Raw genomic sequence first — 17,013 nt, forward strand, 5'->3', positions numbered from 1 at the left:
CCTTTATATATTCGTCGAAATCTCGATCGATGTTCACAGGTTGTTGAATGAACTCAAACTCAATTTTTATAATTCTGATACGTATGACAATATCATTATGGCTGGAACAATTCAATTTGCTTCTGCAATTCGGGCGGTTAAGCCCGAACTTGAAAAATTGGGGTTTAGTATTTTGATTCCTCAAGCTAAACCGTTATCGGCTGGGGAGGTACTCGGCTGTACTGCCCCGAGTGTTAAGAACAGGTTTTCTGATGGAGAGAATGTGGTTTTGGTATTTGTGGCTGACGGTAGGTTTCATTTGGAGGCGTTTATGATAGCGAATCCGGGGATAAAGACTTATAGATATGATCCATTTATAGGGAAGTTGTTTGTGGAGGAGTATGATCATAAGGGAATGAAGGAGGAGAGGAAGAGAGCGATTGAGAAGGCGAGGGGGGCGAAGAATTGGGGGATAGTGCTTGGGACATTAGGTAGGCAAGGCAATCCAAGGATATTGGATAGGTTAGAGAAGAAGATGTCGGAAAAGGGGATGACTTGGACAGTTGTGTTGATGTCGGAGATATCTCCTATGAGGATTGCATTGTTTGAGGATGCAGTGGATGCCTGGATTCAGATTGCTTGTCCGAGGTTGTCAATTGATTGGGGAGATGCGTTTAAAAAGCCTTTGTTAACGCCATTTGAGGCGGAGATTGCATTGGGTGATTTGTCTGGGTGGTGGGAGAGGAAGACATCAGTGAATTCAGATATGTGTTGTGATGAAGATATGAAGTGTTCAAAGAATGAATCTTGTGGTGCTTGTGATAATGGTGGCGAGAAAGTGAAGGAAGAGACACAAGTGGATTATCCGATGGATTATTATGCTCAGGATGGTGGGGAGTGGAATTCTTGCTACTCTAAGAAGCCTGCTAGACTTTCACAAAGAAGTAGTCAATCTTGTAATGGTGCCAGTGCCATCAAATCTAATAGCTGAGCTAACTTGTTCCAGCTGGACATATTGCTGCCATCGTAAATGGAGTTTACACTTCTAAAGTGAGTACCTCCCTCGTATTTTCTGTTGAGGCCTTTTAGCTCAAGTCTCCATGCCCGTAAAGTTACATTCTACGTAGTAAACAAATTATAAATAGTTCCTGTATTTATTACTTTTACAGGACTAATTTGGAATATGATCTTTAACCTTACTTTAGTGGTGTTATTTTACTATCCTTCTGTGAGTTATATCTATGTAAGTTGGTGTCAAAACTCTAATTATGCGAGACAATAACAAAGTTCTAAAAAAGCATATATCGTGCTCCTTTGCGTCATGCAGTCTATCTATTGACCAACCCCAGGAGAGAGTTGCAATCTTGTATCTTGCTATTTCACTTCATGCATCCCTTTATTGACCAACTCGGCAACTCCAACAATTTAGGTGCAAGCCCAGCTGTCCAAATTTATTCCTCAGTTCCAGCAGAAACGGTATATTTTTTTTGAAGAACAGTCTGCCACTTTGTTAAAGATATTTAATAGGTAAAATACAGTGGGCTTTCAGGGGAGGCTTAGATCAAGTGAATCATTATGGCGACAGTAATCCGCCTTCGTGATAGACTCGTCCTAGAATGTGAGGGATCCGGTTGTATTTCATATATGTATCTTCTTTTTCTTTCATTTCTTTCTACATTCCTATTGTTGTAGCTTCCTTGCATCACATAGGTTAAGAGATGTGAGATATAGAGGTCTGCTGAGTGATGGTATATTATGTCTCTACAAAGGTTGATCGCATAAAAAAAAAAACTGGGCTTCTCTATTTCTTATCATCCATGTTATATGCTTGTTGTTAGGGTGGAATGAAAAAAGGGTGATGCTAAGGCTGTAAAAGTATGGAGAAACCACCTGCTACCTTTAACCACGGCCATGATTAATTCAGTCCTAGAAAGGATTTTAAAAAATCTGGGTATTCACTGAGGCGCCATTAAAGTGAAGGCTGGAAAGTTCGCAAATGTAATGCATGTGGTATCTTGCTTAGATATTTTTAAAAATTGCTTGCTCTTTTTGTCTTAGCGTCATTGTTAAGCTATTAAGGTTTGATGAAAGATGATTCTTTTAATTTGTTTATCATTTGAGAGGATGTACTATGTATCATACTTATTCAATGAACAAAGAGTTGTGTTATTTCTTTAGTTCTAGTTATGTTTTGAATATCAACTCATTAGCATACACCCCATATTTTATTTTTGCTCATCAAAAAAAAACATACAGCCCATACCAGGTGCTTAGTAATTTTGTTGGTGGAATATTAATATCCATGAAGAATATTCAGATAATTCTCCAAGATTTTTGCACCAAGCACAGCTAAGAAGAATTGACAAGTGAAAATGGAAATGAGTTGGGTTCAAGTATTTGGAACATACATTTTTTTGAGTTGTATAATAGAATCAATCGATAATGATGTAAAAGATACAACACTTTGATAAAACATAGTATTGTGTCTGCAGTACAAAGGAAATCTTTTTAACATTATTATAGAAATTTACATGCAACTGTGTTTGAATTTTTACATACACAATACCATCATGTTTCTTTGGCATAGCAATAGTACCTTGACAAAGCTGAGCAATCCATCAACAAATCCCAGATTCCTCCAACAATTTAAGCAGACTATGTTCAGGTGCACTCATTGATGGAAGAATAACCCGATTCATGGGAGGTCTAGGTATTGTTCGAGTTGCCATAGAGTCGGTAGCTCTTCCTTCAGGCCTTCTAATTCGCCGCACAGAAGACCCTCGCTCCTTCCATATTCTTCCCTCCTGTTAGTCAAGAATTGTACAAATTCCAGTTAGCAGTCCTAACAAGTAAAATGAAGGAGCCGGGAATATTCAAAAATACGAATATTAAGTTTTCGACCTATAAATTCCAAAAAATAAAGAGTGTTGAAATCATTAACTTTAAATCTTGAATTCACCTCTAGAGATGAGTATTTACACATACTCGATAGAACATATTCACATGACTACAGAGGACAACTTCAGAGACATATAGGGTGAGTTGAAGACCTTACATTTAGTACTGAAGGTTCTGGAAAGGGACATTGAATTGGTCGATCAATCTCAAGAGGCTCAGAGGGGTGTTTAACTGGCTTGAACTCAACTGCAAATTCAATACCATGAGGCGTCCCAGAGGAAGCCCTGTGTATAGTAGCCTCTGAATTTGGGGGAAACACTTCCCTTTCATCCTGCAATGAAATTACATCATAAAATTTCTATAACTAAATCTCCACGGCGCGCTTAGGAAACAAGTCCTAAATGGCGTTCTAACAGAGAAATTTTCAGTTGAGAGCGATTCTCATATTAATGCTATGTTTTCTAATCATAAGCTAAATAACTTAACAACTAAATACCAATATGACGAGTTTAATTATCATGTCAATTCATGGTGGAATGGAAGAATCAGAACAAACTTTTATTTTATGTGATCAGACCAAAAGTAAGACTAGGCACTACAAAAGATTTCGTAAATTAGACACAATTTAGAGACTGAAAACAACAACAAAAAAGCCAAGAATCAGTCAACCAGAAGACAATTTGTTACAAGGACAAAATTTATTTACATACAAGTGCACTTTGAGTTCGACGATGGCCAGCTCTGCTCACAGAAAATCTTGAAAAAATGCCCACCATATTTGCCTCTTGATCACTTTCTTGACTCTTGATCTTCTTCTTTTTTCACATGTAAAGTTCAACTAAATTCATCAATACTTTTAATACAAAACAAAAATTTGTATGTACAAATTTGTAATCCGGAAAAGAAAGAAAAAACAGCACGTAACAAGTTAGCTTGGCTAGTCGGGTTTTGTGTGGATTCGGTGAGTCAATAATACTACTTAATTTTGGGAGTTAAAAAAAATGAATAAGTGGGTGTTTAGATTGGCTTAAAAGTTAGTCAAATTTATTTTTAAGTCAGTTTTTGATTTCTGAAAGTGTTTGATAAATATAAAAAATAATTTAAAATAGGTCAAAAATGACTTAAAATAAGTTGAAAAGTATTTGACAAGGTAAAAATTACATAAAATAAGTTTAAAATGACTTCAAATAAGTCAAAAACAAAAAGTAGGTCTTTTTCTATTTTTTATTTTTTAACTTAAAAATCATTTGAGTTTGATTTATTATTTTTAACTTAAAAACTATTTTTTTAAGGCAATCCAAACGAACTCTAAGTACAAAGTGTTGGTTAAAGAATCATTAATAATTTCTCTTTTCGTTTTACTTTATATAGCATTGTTTAATTAGGCATTGAATTCAAACCTAAAAATTGTCATATTGTTTTAAAACAAATTAAAATGAGGAAAACGACAAGTAGCAAGAAAGACGGTGGAACTTAGATGAAGTGTCATGTGTTGTTTTAGTTTAAGTGGGTACACTTGTCTCTGTTAGATACGCAATCTTTATTATTTCTTTCATTCTTGTCTATCTCTGCTCATCTGGGTCCCTTTAGTTTCTGTGCCAGCAACCGACTCTTCTATAGTTTTTTTTTTTTTTTTTTTTTTTAAATGTAGCGGAGAACGGTCGAAATTATCCCTCAATTTTTATTTAACGGTTAGTTTTATCCTTTGTTATATTACGTGATTGTCAATAATTTTACCATCCATATCCTTCAATTGGATGGAAAACCATCTTCCTCATTTGCATCATGATGATGGGTTTGATTACTTTTTTGCTCCTTTGGAACACTTTTTTAGTACTTGATTTGATATCAACTATATATTCATTTACCACTAATTGGGCTTCATAGCACTTCCTCATTTCAAAAAGGTGAAATCATTGGGCTATAACAGTTTGTTATGTTAAGAATATTTAAAATATATTATTTAATTATTTCGTATATCTTTTTACTTGTATATTTGATTTTTTTTTTTTTGACTACCACGTGGCTACGCCACTGTTCATAGATAACAAATTTAGTGCCCTATAATTTTCAGAGCGAAAGAAAGAAGAAAAAAAAAGAGAAACGAAGGAGAGGAGAGGGGAGGATGGCGCCGTGGTGGTTGTACTATTCTATATTTATTAAATATGTAAATTTTATTTCAAAAATTAAAGAATTTATATCTGAAATCAAACCAAGCATTAGTTAGTGGTTTGACAATTGTACTCTAAATCAAGCCAAACAGATTGAAATAGACAGACTAAACATTTTTGTTTTGGTCCATATTAAACAAATTATTGAGACCCTTTTTATAGTTCAAAATAATTGAATTATTTAAAGTCTGAGAATTGTTGAGACATTTTTTTTATATTTACCCTTCATTTAATGAGCTTCTTATCTACTTTACATTTTTTAGGAGAAAAGTTTAAGAATAATCACAAGGATAATAATGAAAAATAGTCTTTAAATATTTTTCATAAAAAAATATGGCATACTCTTACCATTCACTTAATATGAATTTGAGAAAATATTTACAATCCATATAATCTCCTAATTAATAGAGTAGAAAAGTTGCATAAGTTGGGTACACCTAAAGTAATTGAGCTAAACTAAGTACTTAGCATAGAAGAAAAATTACTAGTCTATTACTAGGAATTAATGTGAATTAACAAGTAACAAATCAGAATAATCCAGCTAAATGAACTGATGCTTTATTATGTCTTTTTTTCGAGTAAGAACTTGGGGAAAAATGAATAAAAGAGAAAGGGAGAAGATCGAGTCCCATCCTTGCTGACTAATACTAAGTGATATCTTACCATGGAGAGTTGTGATTGGATAAATAGAGTTCCTCCATTATTAAATTATCTCAAGTTAATTATTTTTAGAATTAAAAAATTACAATATGAAGTATTTCTCTTTAATAATTTTGTGTGAAGCAGAATTAGTCAGTACCTCAAAATGGATACAGACACTACATTGAAAATCAAGGAAGACATATTTTATCTTAAAAAAAGTTTTTTTATTTCATATTTCACTAATAATCCTGCTAGTTAAATTTTAATTTATAGATCTAAATTTGATTTGTAAGTAAAAAGACATCAAATATTCATTGTATTTGAACCATATAAATCTAACAAGTTTTAGTCTCTTATTTCTATCTTTTAATTCCAAAAGTTCTTTTTAAATATGTGAGATATTATTGACATTATCTACATTTTAAAAAAAAAAAAATCTTTGTGGATTTTTTTATTTTTTGGCGGAAATGAATTATTCAACTTGATGATATAGACTTTGTGAAAAAGTTAGCTTATCCCAAAAGGAAACGAAAATAAATACTTCCTAGTGGGGACTAGGGAGCCTTTTTTAATCACCATACAAGTCAAATCAATGTTCGGCGGCTGCGAAAAATTGAAGAGAAAATAATGGAAGTTCCCATCCTTGTCTTCTCCATCTCACTAATTTTCTGTTGTTTCTTCATCACACTGTTAATTCACAATACTAAATCCACCAGGAAGCTACCACCTGGTCCTACTGGCCTCCCGATAATCGGCTCACTCCTCCAACTCGGCTCAAAACCCAACCATTCACTAGCCGAGCTAGCCAAAATCCACGGCCCTCTCATGACTCTGAAACTAGGCTTGATCACCACCGTTATAGCCTTCTCCTCCGAAACAGCCAAAGAAATCCTCCAAACACACGACAAAACATTCTCGGCTCGCACAATTCCCGATGCGGTCTCTTCCCAACCGAACCGGGAAGCCACATTGTCATGGATCCCGCCCGACAACACGTGGAGGAACAAGAGAAGAATATGTAACATGCAAATGTTCAATAACCAAAGGCTTGATTTACTTCAAGAACTACGTCACCAAAAGTCGGAACAACTAGTGAGCCATATAAGGAGCCAGTGTGAGAGTGGCTCGGCTGTTGATATAGGACGCGTGGAGTTCACGACCACGTTGAATTTAATATCGAACATGATTTTTTCGATCGATATGGTGGATCCGGAATTTAAAAAGGCTCATGAGTTTAAGGAATTGGTATGGACGATTATGGAGGATGCCGGGGTACCGAATCTGTCTGATTATTTTCCGATGCTAAAGTGGTTAGATTTGCAAGGAGTACGGAGGCGTATAAGGCCAGCGTATTTAAGGTTGCATGAAATATTTGAACAACTTATTGAGAAGAGAGTAGAAGGTAGAGGGTCTGGTCAGACGATGAAGAGAGACGGAGATTTTTTGGATGTACTACTTGATTATTGTAAAGATGAAGGTTCTGGATTTGATCGCAAAACTATCAAGCCGATTATCCTTGTAAGTGTTTTTTCTTAGATTAAATTTGTGTTTTTTTGGCTTTGACTTATATTTGTGTGCCATTGACAGGATTTATTTATTGCTGGAAGTGACACATCGGCTCTAACTATAGAATGGGCAATGGCAGAACTTCTTCGAAAACCTGAAGAACTCAACAAAGTACGACAAGAAATTATCCAACAAATAGGANGTGGCTCAGCTGTTGATATAGGACGCGTGGCGTTCATGACCACGTTGAATTTAATATCGAACATGATTTTTTCGATCGATATGGTGGATCCGGAATTTAAAAAGGCTCATGAGTTTAAGGAATTGGTATGGACGATTATGGAGGATGCCGGGGTACCGAATCTGTCTGATTATTTTCCGATGCTAAAGTGGTTAGATTTGCAAGGAGTACGGAGGCGTATAAGGCCAGCGTATTTAAGGTTACATGAAATATTTGAACAACTTATTGAGCAGAGAGTAGAAGCTAGAGGGTCTGGCCAGATGATAAAGAGAGACGGAGATTTTTTGGATGTACTACTTGATTATTGTAAAGATGAAGGTTCTGGATTTGATCGTAAAACTATCAAGCCGATTATCCTTGTAAGTGTTTTTTCTTTAGATTAAATTTGTGTTTTTTTGGCTTTGACTTATATTTGTGTGCCATTGACAGGATTTATTTATTGCTGGAAGTGACACATCGGCTCTAACTATAGAATGGGCAATGGCAGAACTTCTTCGAAAACCTGAAGAACTCAACAAAGTACGACAAGAAATTATCCAACAAATAAGAACAAAAAGGGCAGTTAAAGAATCAGACATGAACAAACTCCCATACCTTCAAGCAGTTGTAAAAGAAACCATGAGACTTCATCCAGCAGCTCCATTACTCTTACCTCATAAAGCCCAACACGACGTACAAGTGTTGGGCTTTACCGTGCCTAAGGACAGTCAAGTTTTAGTGAACGCTTGGGCCATTGGAAGAGATCCCAAGACATGGGAAAGGCCACTAGAGTTTCTACCTCTAAGATTCATGGAATCTAGTCTGGATTATAAAGGTGGAGATTTTGAGTTTATACCGTTTGGCGCGGGTAGGAGAATATGTCCAGGAATGCCGCTGGCTATAAGAATGGTGAATTTGATAGTGGCTTCTATTATTCAACCATTTAATTGGAAGTTAGCAGATGGAATGACACCGGAGAAATTGGACATGGAGGAACAGTTTGGAGTTACTTTAAGGAAGGCTATTCCTCTTGTTGCCATACCTAGTATCACTACATCAAACAATTAATTAATATCAATAGTTTAATTACGCTAAATATATATTTTTAGCGGCAATTAACACTTTTCGTATATGTCCTTAAAGCCTTTAGCGACATTGATTCTAATGACACTTAACTAATGTCAGTAAAAACTTTAACACTCTTTATTAATGTCTATATTTATTGCCGCTAAAAGTTATTTTTATGGTAGTGTATGGAATAAAACAAGGTTAGACGGTATATTTTAAAGTCTTTGTTTATCTTAATGGCTTTATCCCTTTCTGAGCATGTATGAGATTCTTAACGTGCCCTTTTACGTAATGAATGCCCTTTTGATTCTCAAAAGTTACAACTAGTTTGATTTTTGGATCAATTTTGGTTATAAGATCGGATATTCTAGGTGATGGTGAATGGTGATTAACACTAAGGGGTCGTTTGGTTTGAAAATGAGTTATGATGGGATAAGTTATGTTGGGATAAGTTATGTTGGGATTAGTTATGATGGGATAAGTTGTGTTGGGATTATTTTTTATTGAGTGTTTGATTTGTTGTATTCAAAATAATAAATTTTAAGAACAATTTATTTGTTTACAAAAATACCCTTCATTAATGTAAAAAGTGATATAACAAAAGGGTTGAAAGAGACATTTTTGTCATTTACCTATTTTATCCCGGGATAAGTTATCTCGGGATTACTATACCTCCCAAGGAGAGGGATAACTTATCCCGGTACTAATTATTATTCCCGGGATAAGTTATCCCGAACTTGCCAACCAAACAACAAAATAAGCAGTACTATAATTTAATCTCGGGACTATTTGGTATTATCCCTCACACCAAACGAGCCCTAAGTGATATCTTTCTCTGTGGTTGTGCAGATATAATCCATTATTATTAAGTTGATCTCAAGTTTAACTTTTTGGAGTTTAAAAAGAATTGATATATATATTTATGAAAAAAAAAATTCTTTAATATTTTTACTTAGCGGGAAGTAGGAGTAGTCAAAGCCTCAAAATAGATATCAAATATTAGGTCGAAAACTAATCAAGAAGACAAACTTTTTTTGAAAAAAAATGTTTACCCCCCAAGCCTTTTGAATTTTTTGACCTGATTAATCCAATTTTTTGTTGCATAAAGTTTATTTAATGCGAAACCATACACTCCCTTCCAAAATAAATTTCATTCTCTATATTTCACTTGTTAAACCAAGAGTCAAGTTGATGTAACTGCAAATGAGTTAGTAGTAACTCAAGCTGTTAAGAAGTGGTTAGAAGTTAGTTATCTAGTGAGTTAGAGTGACAGCTAAGAGGTTTACTAATTGAAGCTTAATTCAGATTGTATAAATACTATTGATGTGTAACTGATTCAATAAGTTGGAATGTATGTGAATTGAGATTCTCTTTCAGCTTCTTCTTTTTTCTCTGCTTAGCTTCTAGAACATTCACAGCCATGAATGCTAACATGGTATCAGAGCCTCGATTAGCAAGAAGGATCGTCTAAAGCTCAGTTCATCAGTTTCAGCGTAGTAGGAAGATATAGATCATGGTGATGGATGGTGTAAACACTGATCCTGTGTCTTCTTCTTTCCTAGGCACAAATCGAGCTGTGATTGATCACAATCACCCTCTGTTTCTACATCCAAATGATACTCCAGGTAGCTCTCTTGTTTCTCTTCAGCTCACTGGATCTGCAAATTATGCTCTATGGAGCAGATCTATGAAATTAGGTTTGCTAGGAAAGAGTAAACTAGGATTTGTCGATGGAAGACACATTAAAGATAGTTTGATGTATCCTTACATGATCAATGGGAGAAAGTGAATGTTGTAGTGTTGTCATGGATCATGAATGCTGTGAAATTTGATCTTCTGAGCAGCATTATCTATTCTTTAAATGCTCACAAGGTGTGGCTTGATTTACAGGAGAGATTTGATACTATTAATGGTTCTACAATATTTATCTTCATAGGGAGCTTGTTTCTCTTACACAAGGAACTCAGTCTATATCTGACTATTTCTCTAAAATGAGAACTCTCTGGGATGAATTTGATGCACTCATGCCACATCTAGGGTGTAATTGTCCTGAATCTCGCAATTATTCTCAACACTGTGGCTATCAGAGACTTTTACAGTTTCTCATGGGCCTTAATGAAACATATGCTCAATGTAGAGTCAACTTCTAATGATGTCTCCGCCTCCTACTGTAAATAAGGCGTACTAACTGGTAATTAGTCAGGAAAGTCAGAGATCCATAGCTAGTTTATCACCAGTAAGTCAGGTAGCTGAGTCTATTGAAGGAGCAGGTTTCTTCAGTCATAAAGGAGGAACTAGAGTAAATAATGGTAGGAATAACTACAACGGAGGTAATATGAATTCAGGGAGAAACTTTTTAGGAGAAGGCTCCAGTTTTGGAGGGAACTACTCAGGCAGGATGCCTCCTACCAGTGGAGTTAGACCACCAAAGAAGAGCTCAATAGTTTGTGAGTATTGCAACTATAATGGTTACACCAAAGAGCAGTGTTACAAACTAATTGGGTATCCACCTGAGTGGCCCTCATCTAAGAAGAAAAAAGTGTTTGCTAATCAAGTAGGAAGCTATGGTAATTCTGAATCCGAAGTGAACTGTTCTAGTGATTTTGAGACAGCAGCTCAATGCAATCTAGGAACCACTCAATCCAGTGCAGGCTCACATGGTTCACTTCCTCCATTTTTATGGTAGTGTATGGAATAAAACAAGGTTATACTGTATATTTTAAAGTCTTTGTTTATCTTAATGGCTTTATCCCTTTCTGAGCATGTATGAGATTCTTAACGTGCCCTTTTACGTAATGAATGCCCTTTTGATTCTCAAAAGTTACAACTAGTTTGATTTTTGGATCAATTTTGGTTATAAGATCGGATATTCTAGGTGTTGGTGAATGGTGACTAACATAAGTGATATCTTACTTTGTGGTTGTGCAGATATAATCCATTATTATTAAGTTGATCTCAAGTTTAACTTTTTGGAGTTTAAAAAGAATTGATATATATATATATATGAAAAAAAAATCTTTAATATTTTTACTTTAGCGGAAAGTAGGAGTAGTCAAAGCCTCAAAATAGACATCAGATATTAGGTCGAAAACTAATCAAGAAGACAAACTTTTTTTGAAAAAAATGTTTTCACCCCAAGCCTTTTGAATTTTTTGACCTGATTAATTCAATTTTTTGTTGCATAAAGTTTATTTAATGAGAAACCATACACTCCCTTCCAAAATAAATTTCATTCTTTAATTTTCTATATTTCACTTATAATTCTGGATCTAAATTTGATTTCATAAGTAAAAGATATCAAATTTGCTGTATTTAAAGTTTTAAACCATACAAATCCAACAAGTCTTGAAATATGTGAGAGATTACTGACATTATCTAACATTTCAAAATAATCTGTGGATAGATTGTAGAAAGTTGTCGACACAATATGGCAGATGAGCCACTCGTGTTATATTAACTCACTTGCAACATGACACTAGTGGTACGTAGCACTGTATAGTCGATCCATTTTTCGGTCGGATTAGATTCCTTTTTTCGAGATAGGCTCAAGCTTATCCCTAAATAGATCAAAACACATGTATATCTAAATAAGCTCTACACAAGTCCTATTATTGTAATCTAATAACTTAAGAGTGGACAAGAATTGAAGAGAAAATAATGGAACATCCCATCATCCTTGTCTTTTTCATCTCACTAATTTTCTTCATTAAACCATATCTCTATTTCAAATCCAGCAAAAAGCTACCACCCGGTCCTACTGGTCTCCCAATAATCGGCTCAAGACCAAACCAATCACTAGCCAAAATCCACGGCCCTCTCATTATGACTTTAAAACTCGGCTCGATCACCACCGTTATAGCCTCCTTTTCCTAAACAGCCAAAGAAATCCTCCAAAAACCCGGCAAAACATTCTCGGTTCCCGATGCGGTCGCCTCCCAATCGAATCATGAAGCCACTATAGCAACATGTGGAGGAGCAAGAGAAGAATATGTAACACGCAAATGTTCACTAACCAAAAACTCGATTCGCTTCCCACCAAAAGGCGGAACGCCTAGTGAACCATATAAGGAGCCAGTGCGAGAGTGGCTCCGCTGTTGATATTGGACGGGTCGTGTTCGCAATCACGTTGAATTTAATATCGAACACGATTTTTTCAATCGATATGGTGGACCCGGAATTTAAAAATTTAAGGAATTGGTATGGACGATTATGGAGGAGTCTGGGGTACCAAATTTGTCTGATTATTTTCCGGTACTAAAGTGGTTAGATTTGCAAGGCGTATAAGGCCAGCGTACGTATTTAAGGTTGCACGACATATTTGAACAACTTATTGAGAAGAGATTAGATGATAGAAAGATTGGCCAGACGATTAAGATAGACGGAGATTTTTTGGATGTACTTCTTGATCAAAGTGAAGTTGAAGATTCTGGATTTGATAGGAAATTAAACTATGAAGCCACTTATCCTTGTAAGTGTTTAAATTTAGATAGAACACTAATGTACTGATTTTATTAAGTGACTATGTGTGTTGATATTATATGTCAGGATTTGTTCATTGCGGGAAGTGATACATCAGCCTCAACAACAGAATGGGCAATGACAGAACTTCTTCGAAATCCTGAAGAACTCAACAAATAGGCATAGAAAGACCAGTTAAAGAATCGGACATCAACAAACTCCCATATCTTCAAGCAGTTGTAAAAGAAACAATGAGACTTCATCCAGCAGTTCCATTACTCTTACCGCACAAAGCCCAACACGACATACAAGTGTTGAGCTTCAACGTTCAGGTTTTCGTGAATGTTTGGTCAATGGGAAGAGATCCAAAGTACTGGGGAAAATCACTAGAGTTTCTGCCTGAAAGATTCATCGAATCTAGCGTGGATTATAAAGATAGGGATTTTGAGTTTATTCCGTTTGGTGCAAGGAGGAGGATTTGTCTTGGAATGCCACTTGCGATAAGGATGGTGAATTTGATGTTGGCTTCTATTATTCAACCATTTAATTGGAAGTTACCAAAAGGGATGACACCAGAGAATTTGGATATGGAAGAACAGTTTGGAGTTACCTTGAGGAAGGCTATTCCTCTTGTTGCAGTTCCGAATGTGGAAAAAAAGTAAACTCGTACTATAAATTTAAATTAATTTTACAATTTTAATAATGAGATTCTGATATGTACGTATTGAAATAACATTAAGTTGGAAAAATGAAGAAAATCAATAGCTTGTTTTTGCTTCGACATCACTGCTTGTGGCGGTGATTTTATTGTTTATGATGAACTTTTACTTCTTTTTAATGAATAATTTATTACTTCTATGTCCTAATTTATGTCATATTTTTTATTTTTTAAGAGTGAAACAATTTAAGTTTGATCCGAATTTTGCGCGTGAAATCTTTAAATTTTTTTGAAATGAAATTTATATATACTTGTAAGCTACGTAAAAAGTACTACAAGTCACAATAATTGATAATTTAAAATAATTAAGAGATAAATGAAAAATTAACGATTAAAGATATTTTTGTTTGAATTTCGAAATCTGAAAAGTGTCAAATAAATTGAGACGGAGGGAGTATTATTTATTTATTTTGATAAATATCATGTTTTAAAAATTAAATAATTTTTGTGAGAAAATAATTTTAAGAAACCTGGATCAATTCCTCATGAAGTCTGATTCTTTTTTGAGATTTTCTTGTTTTTTTCTTTTCAATTTTGGATTAAATCATTAAAAATTTGTATATAAATAACAAACCATTTTTTAGAAAACAAATAAATCGAAGTTTAAATAATTTGAGACGTGGATTTGACGTGAAAATGATGTGGTGCTATGTGGCAACGCATATGTTTAATGCACTTTTTAGTGTGGGCTGTGCTAAAGTAAGTTTGGCGGTCTGACGGTGATTTATTTATTTTCTCTTTATATTTAATATAATTTTATAAATGTGGTACGAGAAGAGTAATGTCTATGCATATTTTATTTCTACGCCGTGAAAGGTAGAATGAGGTTATTTTCGATAGATCATCGAATCAAGTAAAAAAATTTGATTAATCACAATAATTATTAACTTAAAATATATAAATTTTAATAGATATATAAAAAATTTAATTGACTTTTAAATTTCTATCGGTAACACATGACAGAAGAAATGATATATATAATTTGAAAATGACATAAAAAAACACCATAAATCACAATAATAAATAACTTGAAATATTTGAAAGACATAGATTTGGTTGATTCTTGAAAGTCTATTTTGTACCTCGTAAATTATAACATAGGGAATAATATATATTATATGAAAATCATATATATAAAATATATTATATATAAATCACAATAATTAATAACGTAAAATATTTAAAAATCATATAAAATTTAAATAACTTTCTATATTTAATTATGTCACATAAATTAAGATTAAGAGAGTAACATATATTAGGTATGTACTGATAGCCATGCTTGTCTAGTATATCTCTACTATATATAAGTCTACAAGGCATCTGTTCGTTAACATGCCTGCTTGTATAACAAGGGTAATTTTGATATTTTCTTTTTTTTGCTCCTTGCAACTTTTGTATATTAGTGCTTTGTAGTTTGTACCTTTTCCTTTTGAGACAAATAAACCGACTGACATTTACATAATTACACATATGTCTATCAAATATTTGTATTCTCAATTTATCTTTGTGGGCCCAACCAACTTTATCTTGTCGGCTGAGAATATGTCACAAATCAGACCGTCGTGATTGACACCCACACTAATTCTTCGATGGGAGAACCACTACTACAACCCAAACTAAGCAACTAAACCAAAAACTAAAACATTTAAGTTATGCAGGCAAGTTAAATAGCTAAAGACAGAAGTTTTCATAAACTTCCAAAAGATCTAATAACTAACAATGCGGAAAACACACCTAGAACCTGAAAGTCAATGTACCAAAACATCTAACGAAGAATCAAAGTCTAAACAAGAAGGATCACAACCCCAAACTAACAACTAATAACTAACTAGAAAAGTCTAAGTCCGAAATGGTGGACATAGACGAAAGAGAACCCATGGCAACCCGAAGAATTGGTTCACCCTTGAATTCGAACAATGTTCACTGATTTTCTAAGCAAGGTCTGTCAATAGCCGCTTGAAGATGTCATGTACTCAATAAGAAAGAGCAAGTGTAGTATCAGTACGCAACAACAATATACTGGTAGGATCACACGGCTATCCCACTAAGTGCAACATAAGCAAGTCAATACAACATTACAAACGTGCAACATACCGAACATATACAATATCGATTATCGCATGCTCAACAATACACATTTATAATAAGTCATTAGTCCTCTCATGGAACCCAAACCCAAATTGTTAGCATACCGGAATGTGGTACCCGATCCAATGTTTATGTCGGAACGTGGCAATCGATCCCATAATTATGTCGGGACATGGCAATTGATCCCAATTAGTATACCGGAACGTGGTATTTGATCTAATCAACACACCACAATCACAATCAAAATTACATTCTCAATAATCATACAATCAAGAAGTGATTCATGACATATAGTTATTCATCTATCTCATTTACAACAATTGTGATCAACAATGCAACATTCGCATACATATATTTATCATAATGAAGCAAGAACAAACATACATCACACAATTATAGAACCACAATCATCACCTACCTTGAAACAAGCTTGAAACCCTAAGAAACTTGATCATTCTCTTTTCAGATTTGTTTCGCTTGTTCTTGGTCTACAAACAATCATAATAACGCGGGAATCAATAAAGAATCGCTAATTATTCGAATCGCTAACAATTCTATGAACCCTAGATCATATCCATGATCCCAAGCATCAAAATAGGGTTGTTACCATCATAGAATCTAGATCAAAACCCTCCCCCATCGATAATTATCCATTCTATTACGTTCGATGGATCGAAAAATGAATTCGGGGAGTGAAAAGCTTACTTTTAGCCTCAAGAATGGTGAAAAATGAGTAAGAGTCTCCTGGGGTTCGTTCCTTAGCTCTAAAAATCGAAAAGTGCAAAATAAGGTTGTTTAGAGGTTTATTAAAAACCTTAAGTAGTGTCGAGACCGCCATAACGTCCCTCACCCAGCTATAGCGGCCCCGCCAGAGCGGCATGCACTAACTAGTGAGCTATTTAAATGTCACACCCCAAATCCGGATGTGATGGCACGTGTCCATTTCCCACCGGACACATCAGCCTAACCCAACCACAACGATAGAGAAGTAGAAATACGAGAATAAAAGATAATAAATAAGCGGAAGACTTTAATTAAGACTCAACACTACCCAGATTTTTTGTCACATGTACAAACCTCTAAATACAGAATTCGAATAAAAATATACAAGTCTCAGAGTATAGTTCTCGAATAGAACAAAACTGAAAGTAAAGATAACTCAAGGGCACGTCTGGAATGAACCGCTACCTCTCGAGTATGTCCCGAAGCTCAATCTGCTAAAGAAAATACTAAGCCGAATCTGAGAGAGCTGTCAACCTACA

General features: G+C 34.7%; 3 protein-coding genes and 1 pseudogene across 3 annotated transcripts; 3 read left to right on the forward strand and 1 right to left on the reverse strand.

Moving 5' to 3' along the window:
* Positions 1-4: 4 nt before the first annotated feature.
* On the forward strand, positions 5-2,148 carry LOC125851659 (uncharacterized; the record flags this gene model as incomplete). The annotated part of the gene is made up of 2 exons (XM_049531428.1): positions 5-1,029; positions 1,818-2,148. A coding segment is annotated over one exon (966 nt), but the record flags the coding sequence as incomplete, so codon positions are not given.
* A 230-nt stretch (positions 2,149-2,378) lies between these two features.
* Positions 2,379-3,748, reverse strand: LOC125851660 (uncharacterized). The gene is made up of 3 exons (XM_049531429.1): positions 3,588-3,748; positions 3,035-3,208; positions 2,379-2,783 (listed from the first exon to the last, which is right to left on the reverse strand). Exons 1-3 carry the CDS (start codon positions 3,651-3,653, stop codon positions 2,598-2,600), a joined length of 426 nt encoding a protein of 141 aa, XP_049387386.1. The 5' UTR covers positions 3,654-3,748; the 3' UTR covers positions 2,379-2,597.
* Positions 3,749-6,261: 2,513 nt separating this feature from the next.
* Positions 6,262-8,635, forward strand: LOC125851664 (geraniol 8-hydroxylase-like). Its single transcript, XM_049531433.1, has 2 exons — positions 6,262-7,208; positions 7,867-8,635. The coding sequence occupies exons 1-2, from the start codon at positions 6,318-6,320 to the stop codon at positions 8,482-8,484; spliced, it is 1,509 nt and encodes a 502-aa protein (XP_049387390.1). The 5' UTR covers positions 6,262-6,317; the 3' UTR covers positions 8,485-8,635.
* A 3,506-nt stretch (positions 8,636-12,141) lies between these two features.
* LOC125851663 (geraniol 8-hydroxylase-like) lies at positions 12,142-13,671 on the forward strand (annotated as a pseudogene).
* Positions 13,672-17,013: the final 3,342 nt, after the last annotated feature.

This window comes from Solanum stenotomum, unplaced genomic scaffold (assembly GCF_019186545.1).
Source record: "Solanum stenotomum isolate F172 unplaced genomic scaffold, ASM1918654v1 scaffold28435, whole genome shotgun sequence".
Classification (NCBI taxonomy): Eukaryota; Viridiplantae; Streptophyta; class Magnoliopsida; order Solanales; family Solanaceae; genus Solanum; species Solanum stenotomum.

Excerpts from the sequence above, each read along its gene's own strand:
- LOC125851660 (XM_049531429.1), bottom strand. The coding sequence starts at position 3,653 with ATGGTGGGCATTTTTTCAAGATTTTCTGTGAGCAGAGCTGGCCATCGT. Across the intron at positions 3,209-3,587 it reads GTCGAACTCAAAGTGCACTT|GATGAAAGGGAAGTGTTTCC; the intron begins GTATGTAAATAA and ends ATTTCATTGCAG. Across the intron at positions 2,784-3,034 it reads CAGAACCTTCAGTACTAAAT|GAGGGAAGAATATGGAAGGA; the intron begins GTAAGGTCTTCA and ends CTTGACTAACAG.
- LOC125851664 (XM_049531433.1), top strand. The coding sequence starts at position 6,318 with ATGGAAGTTCCCATCCTTGTCTTCTCCATCTCACTAATTTTCTGTTGT. Across the intron at positions 7,209-7,866 it reads CTATCAAGCCGATTATCCTT|GATTTATTTATTGCTGGAAG; the intron begins GTAAGTGTTTTT and ends TGCCATTGACAG.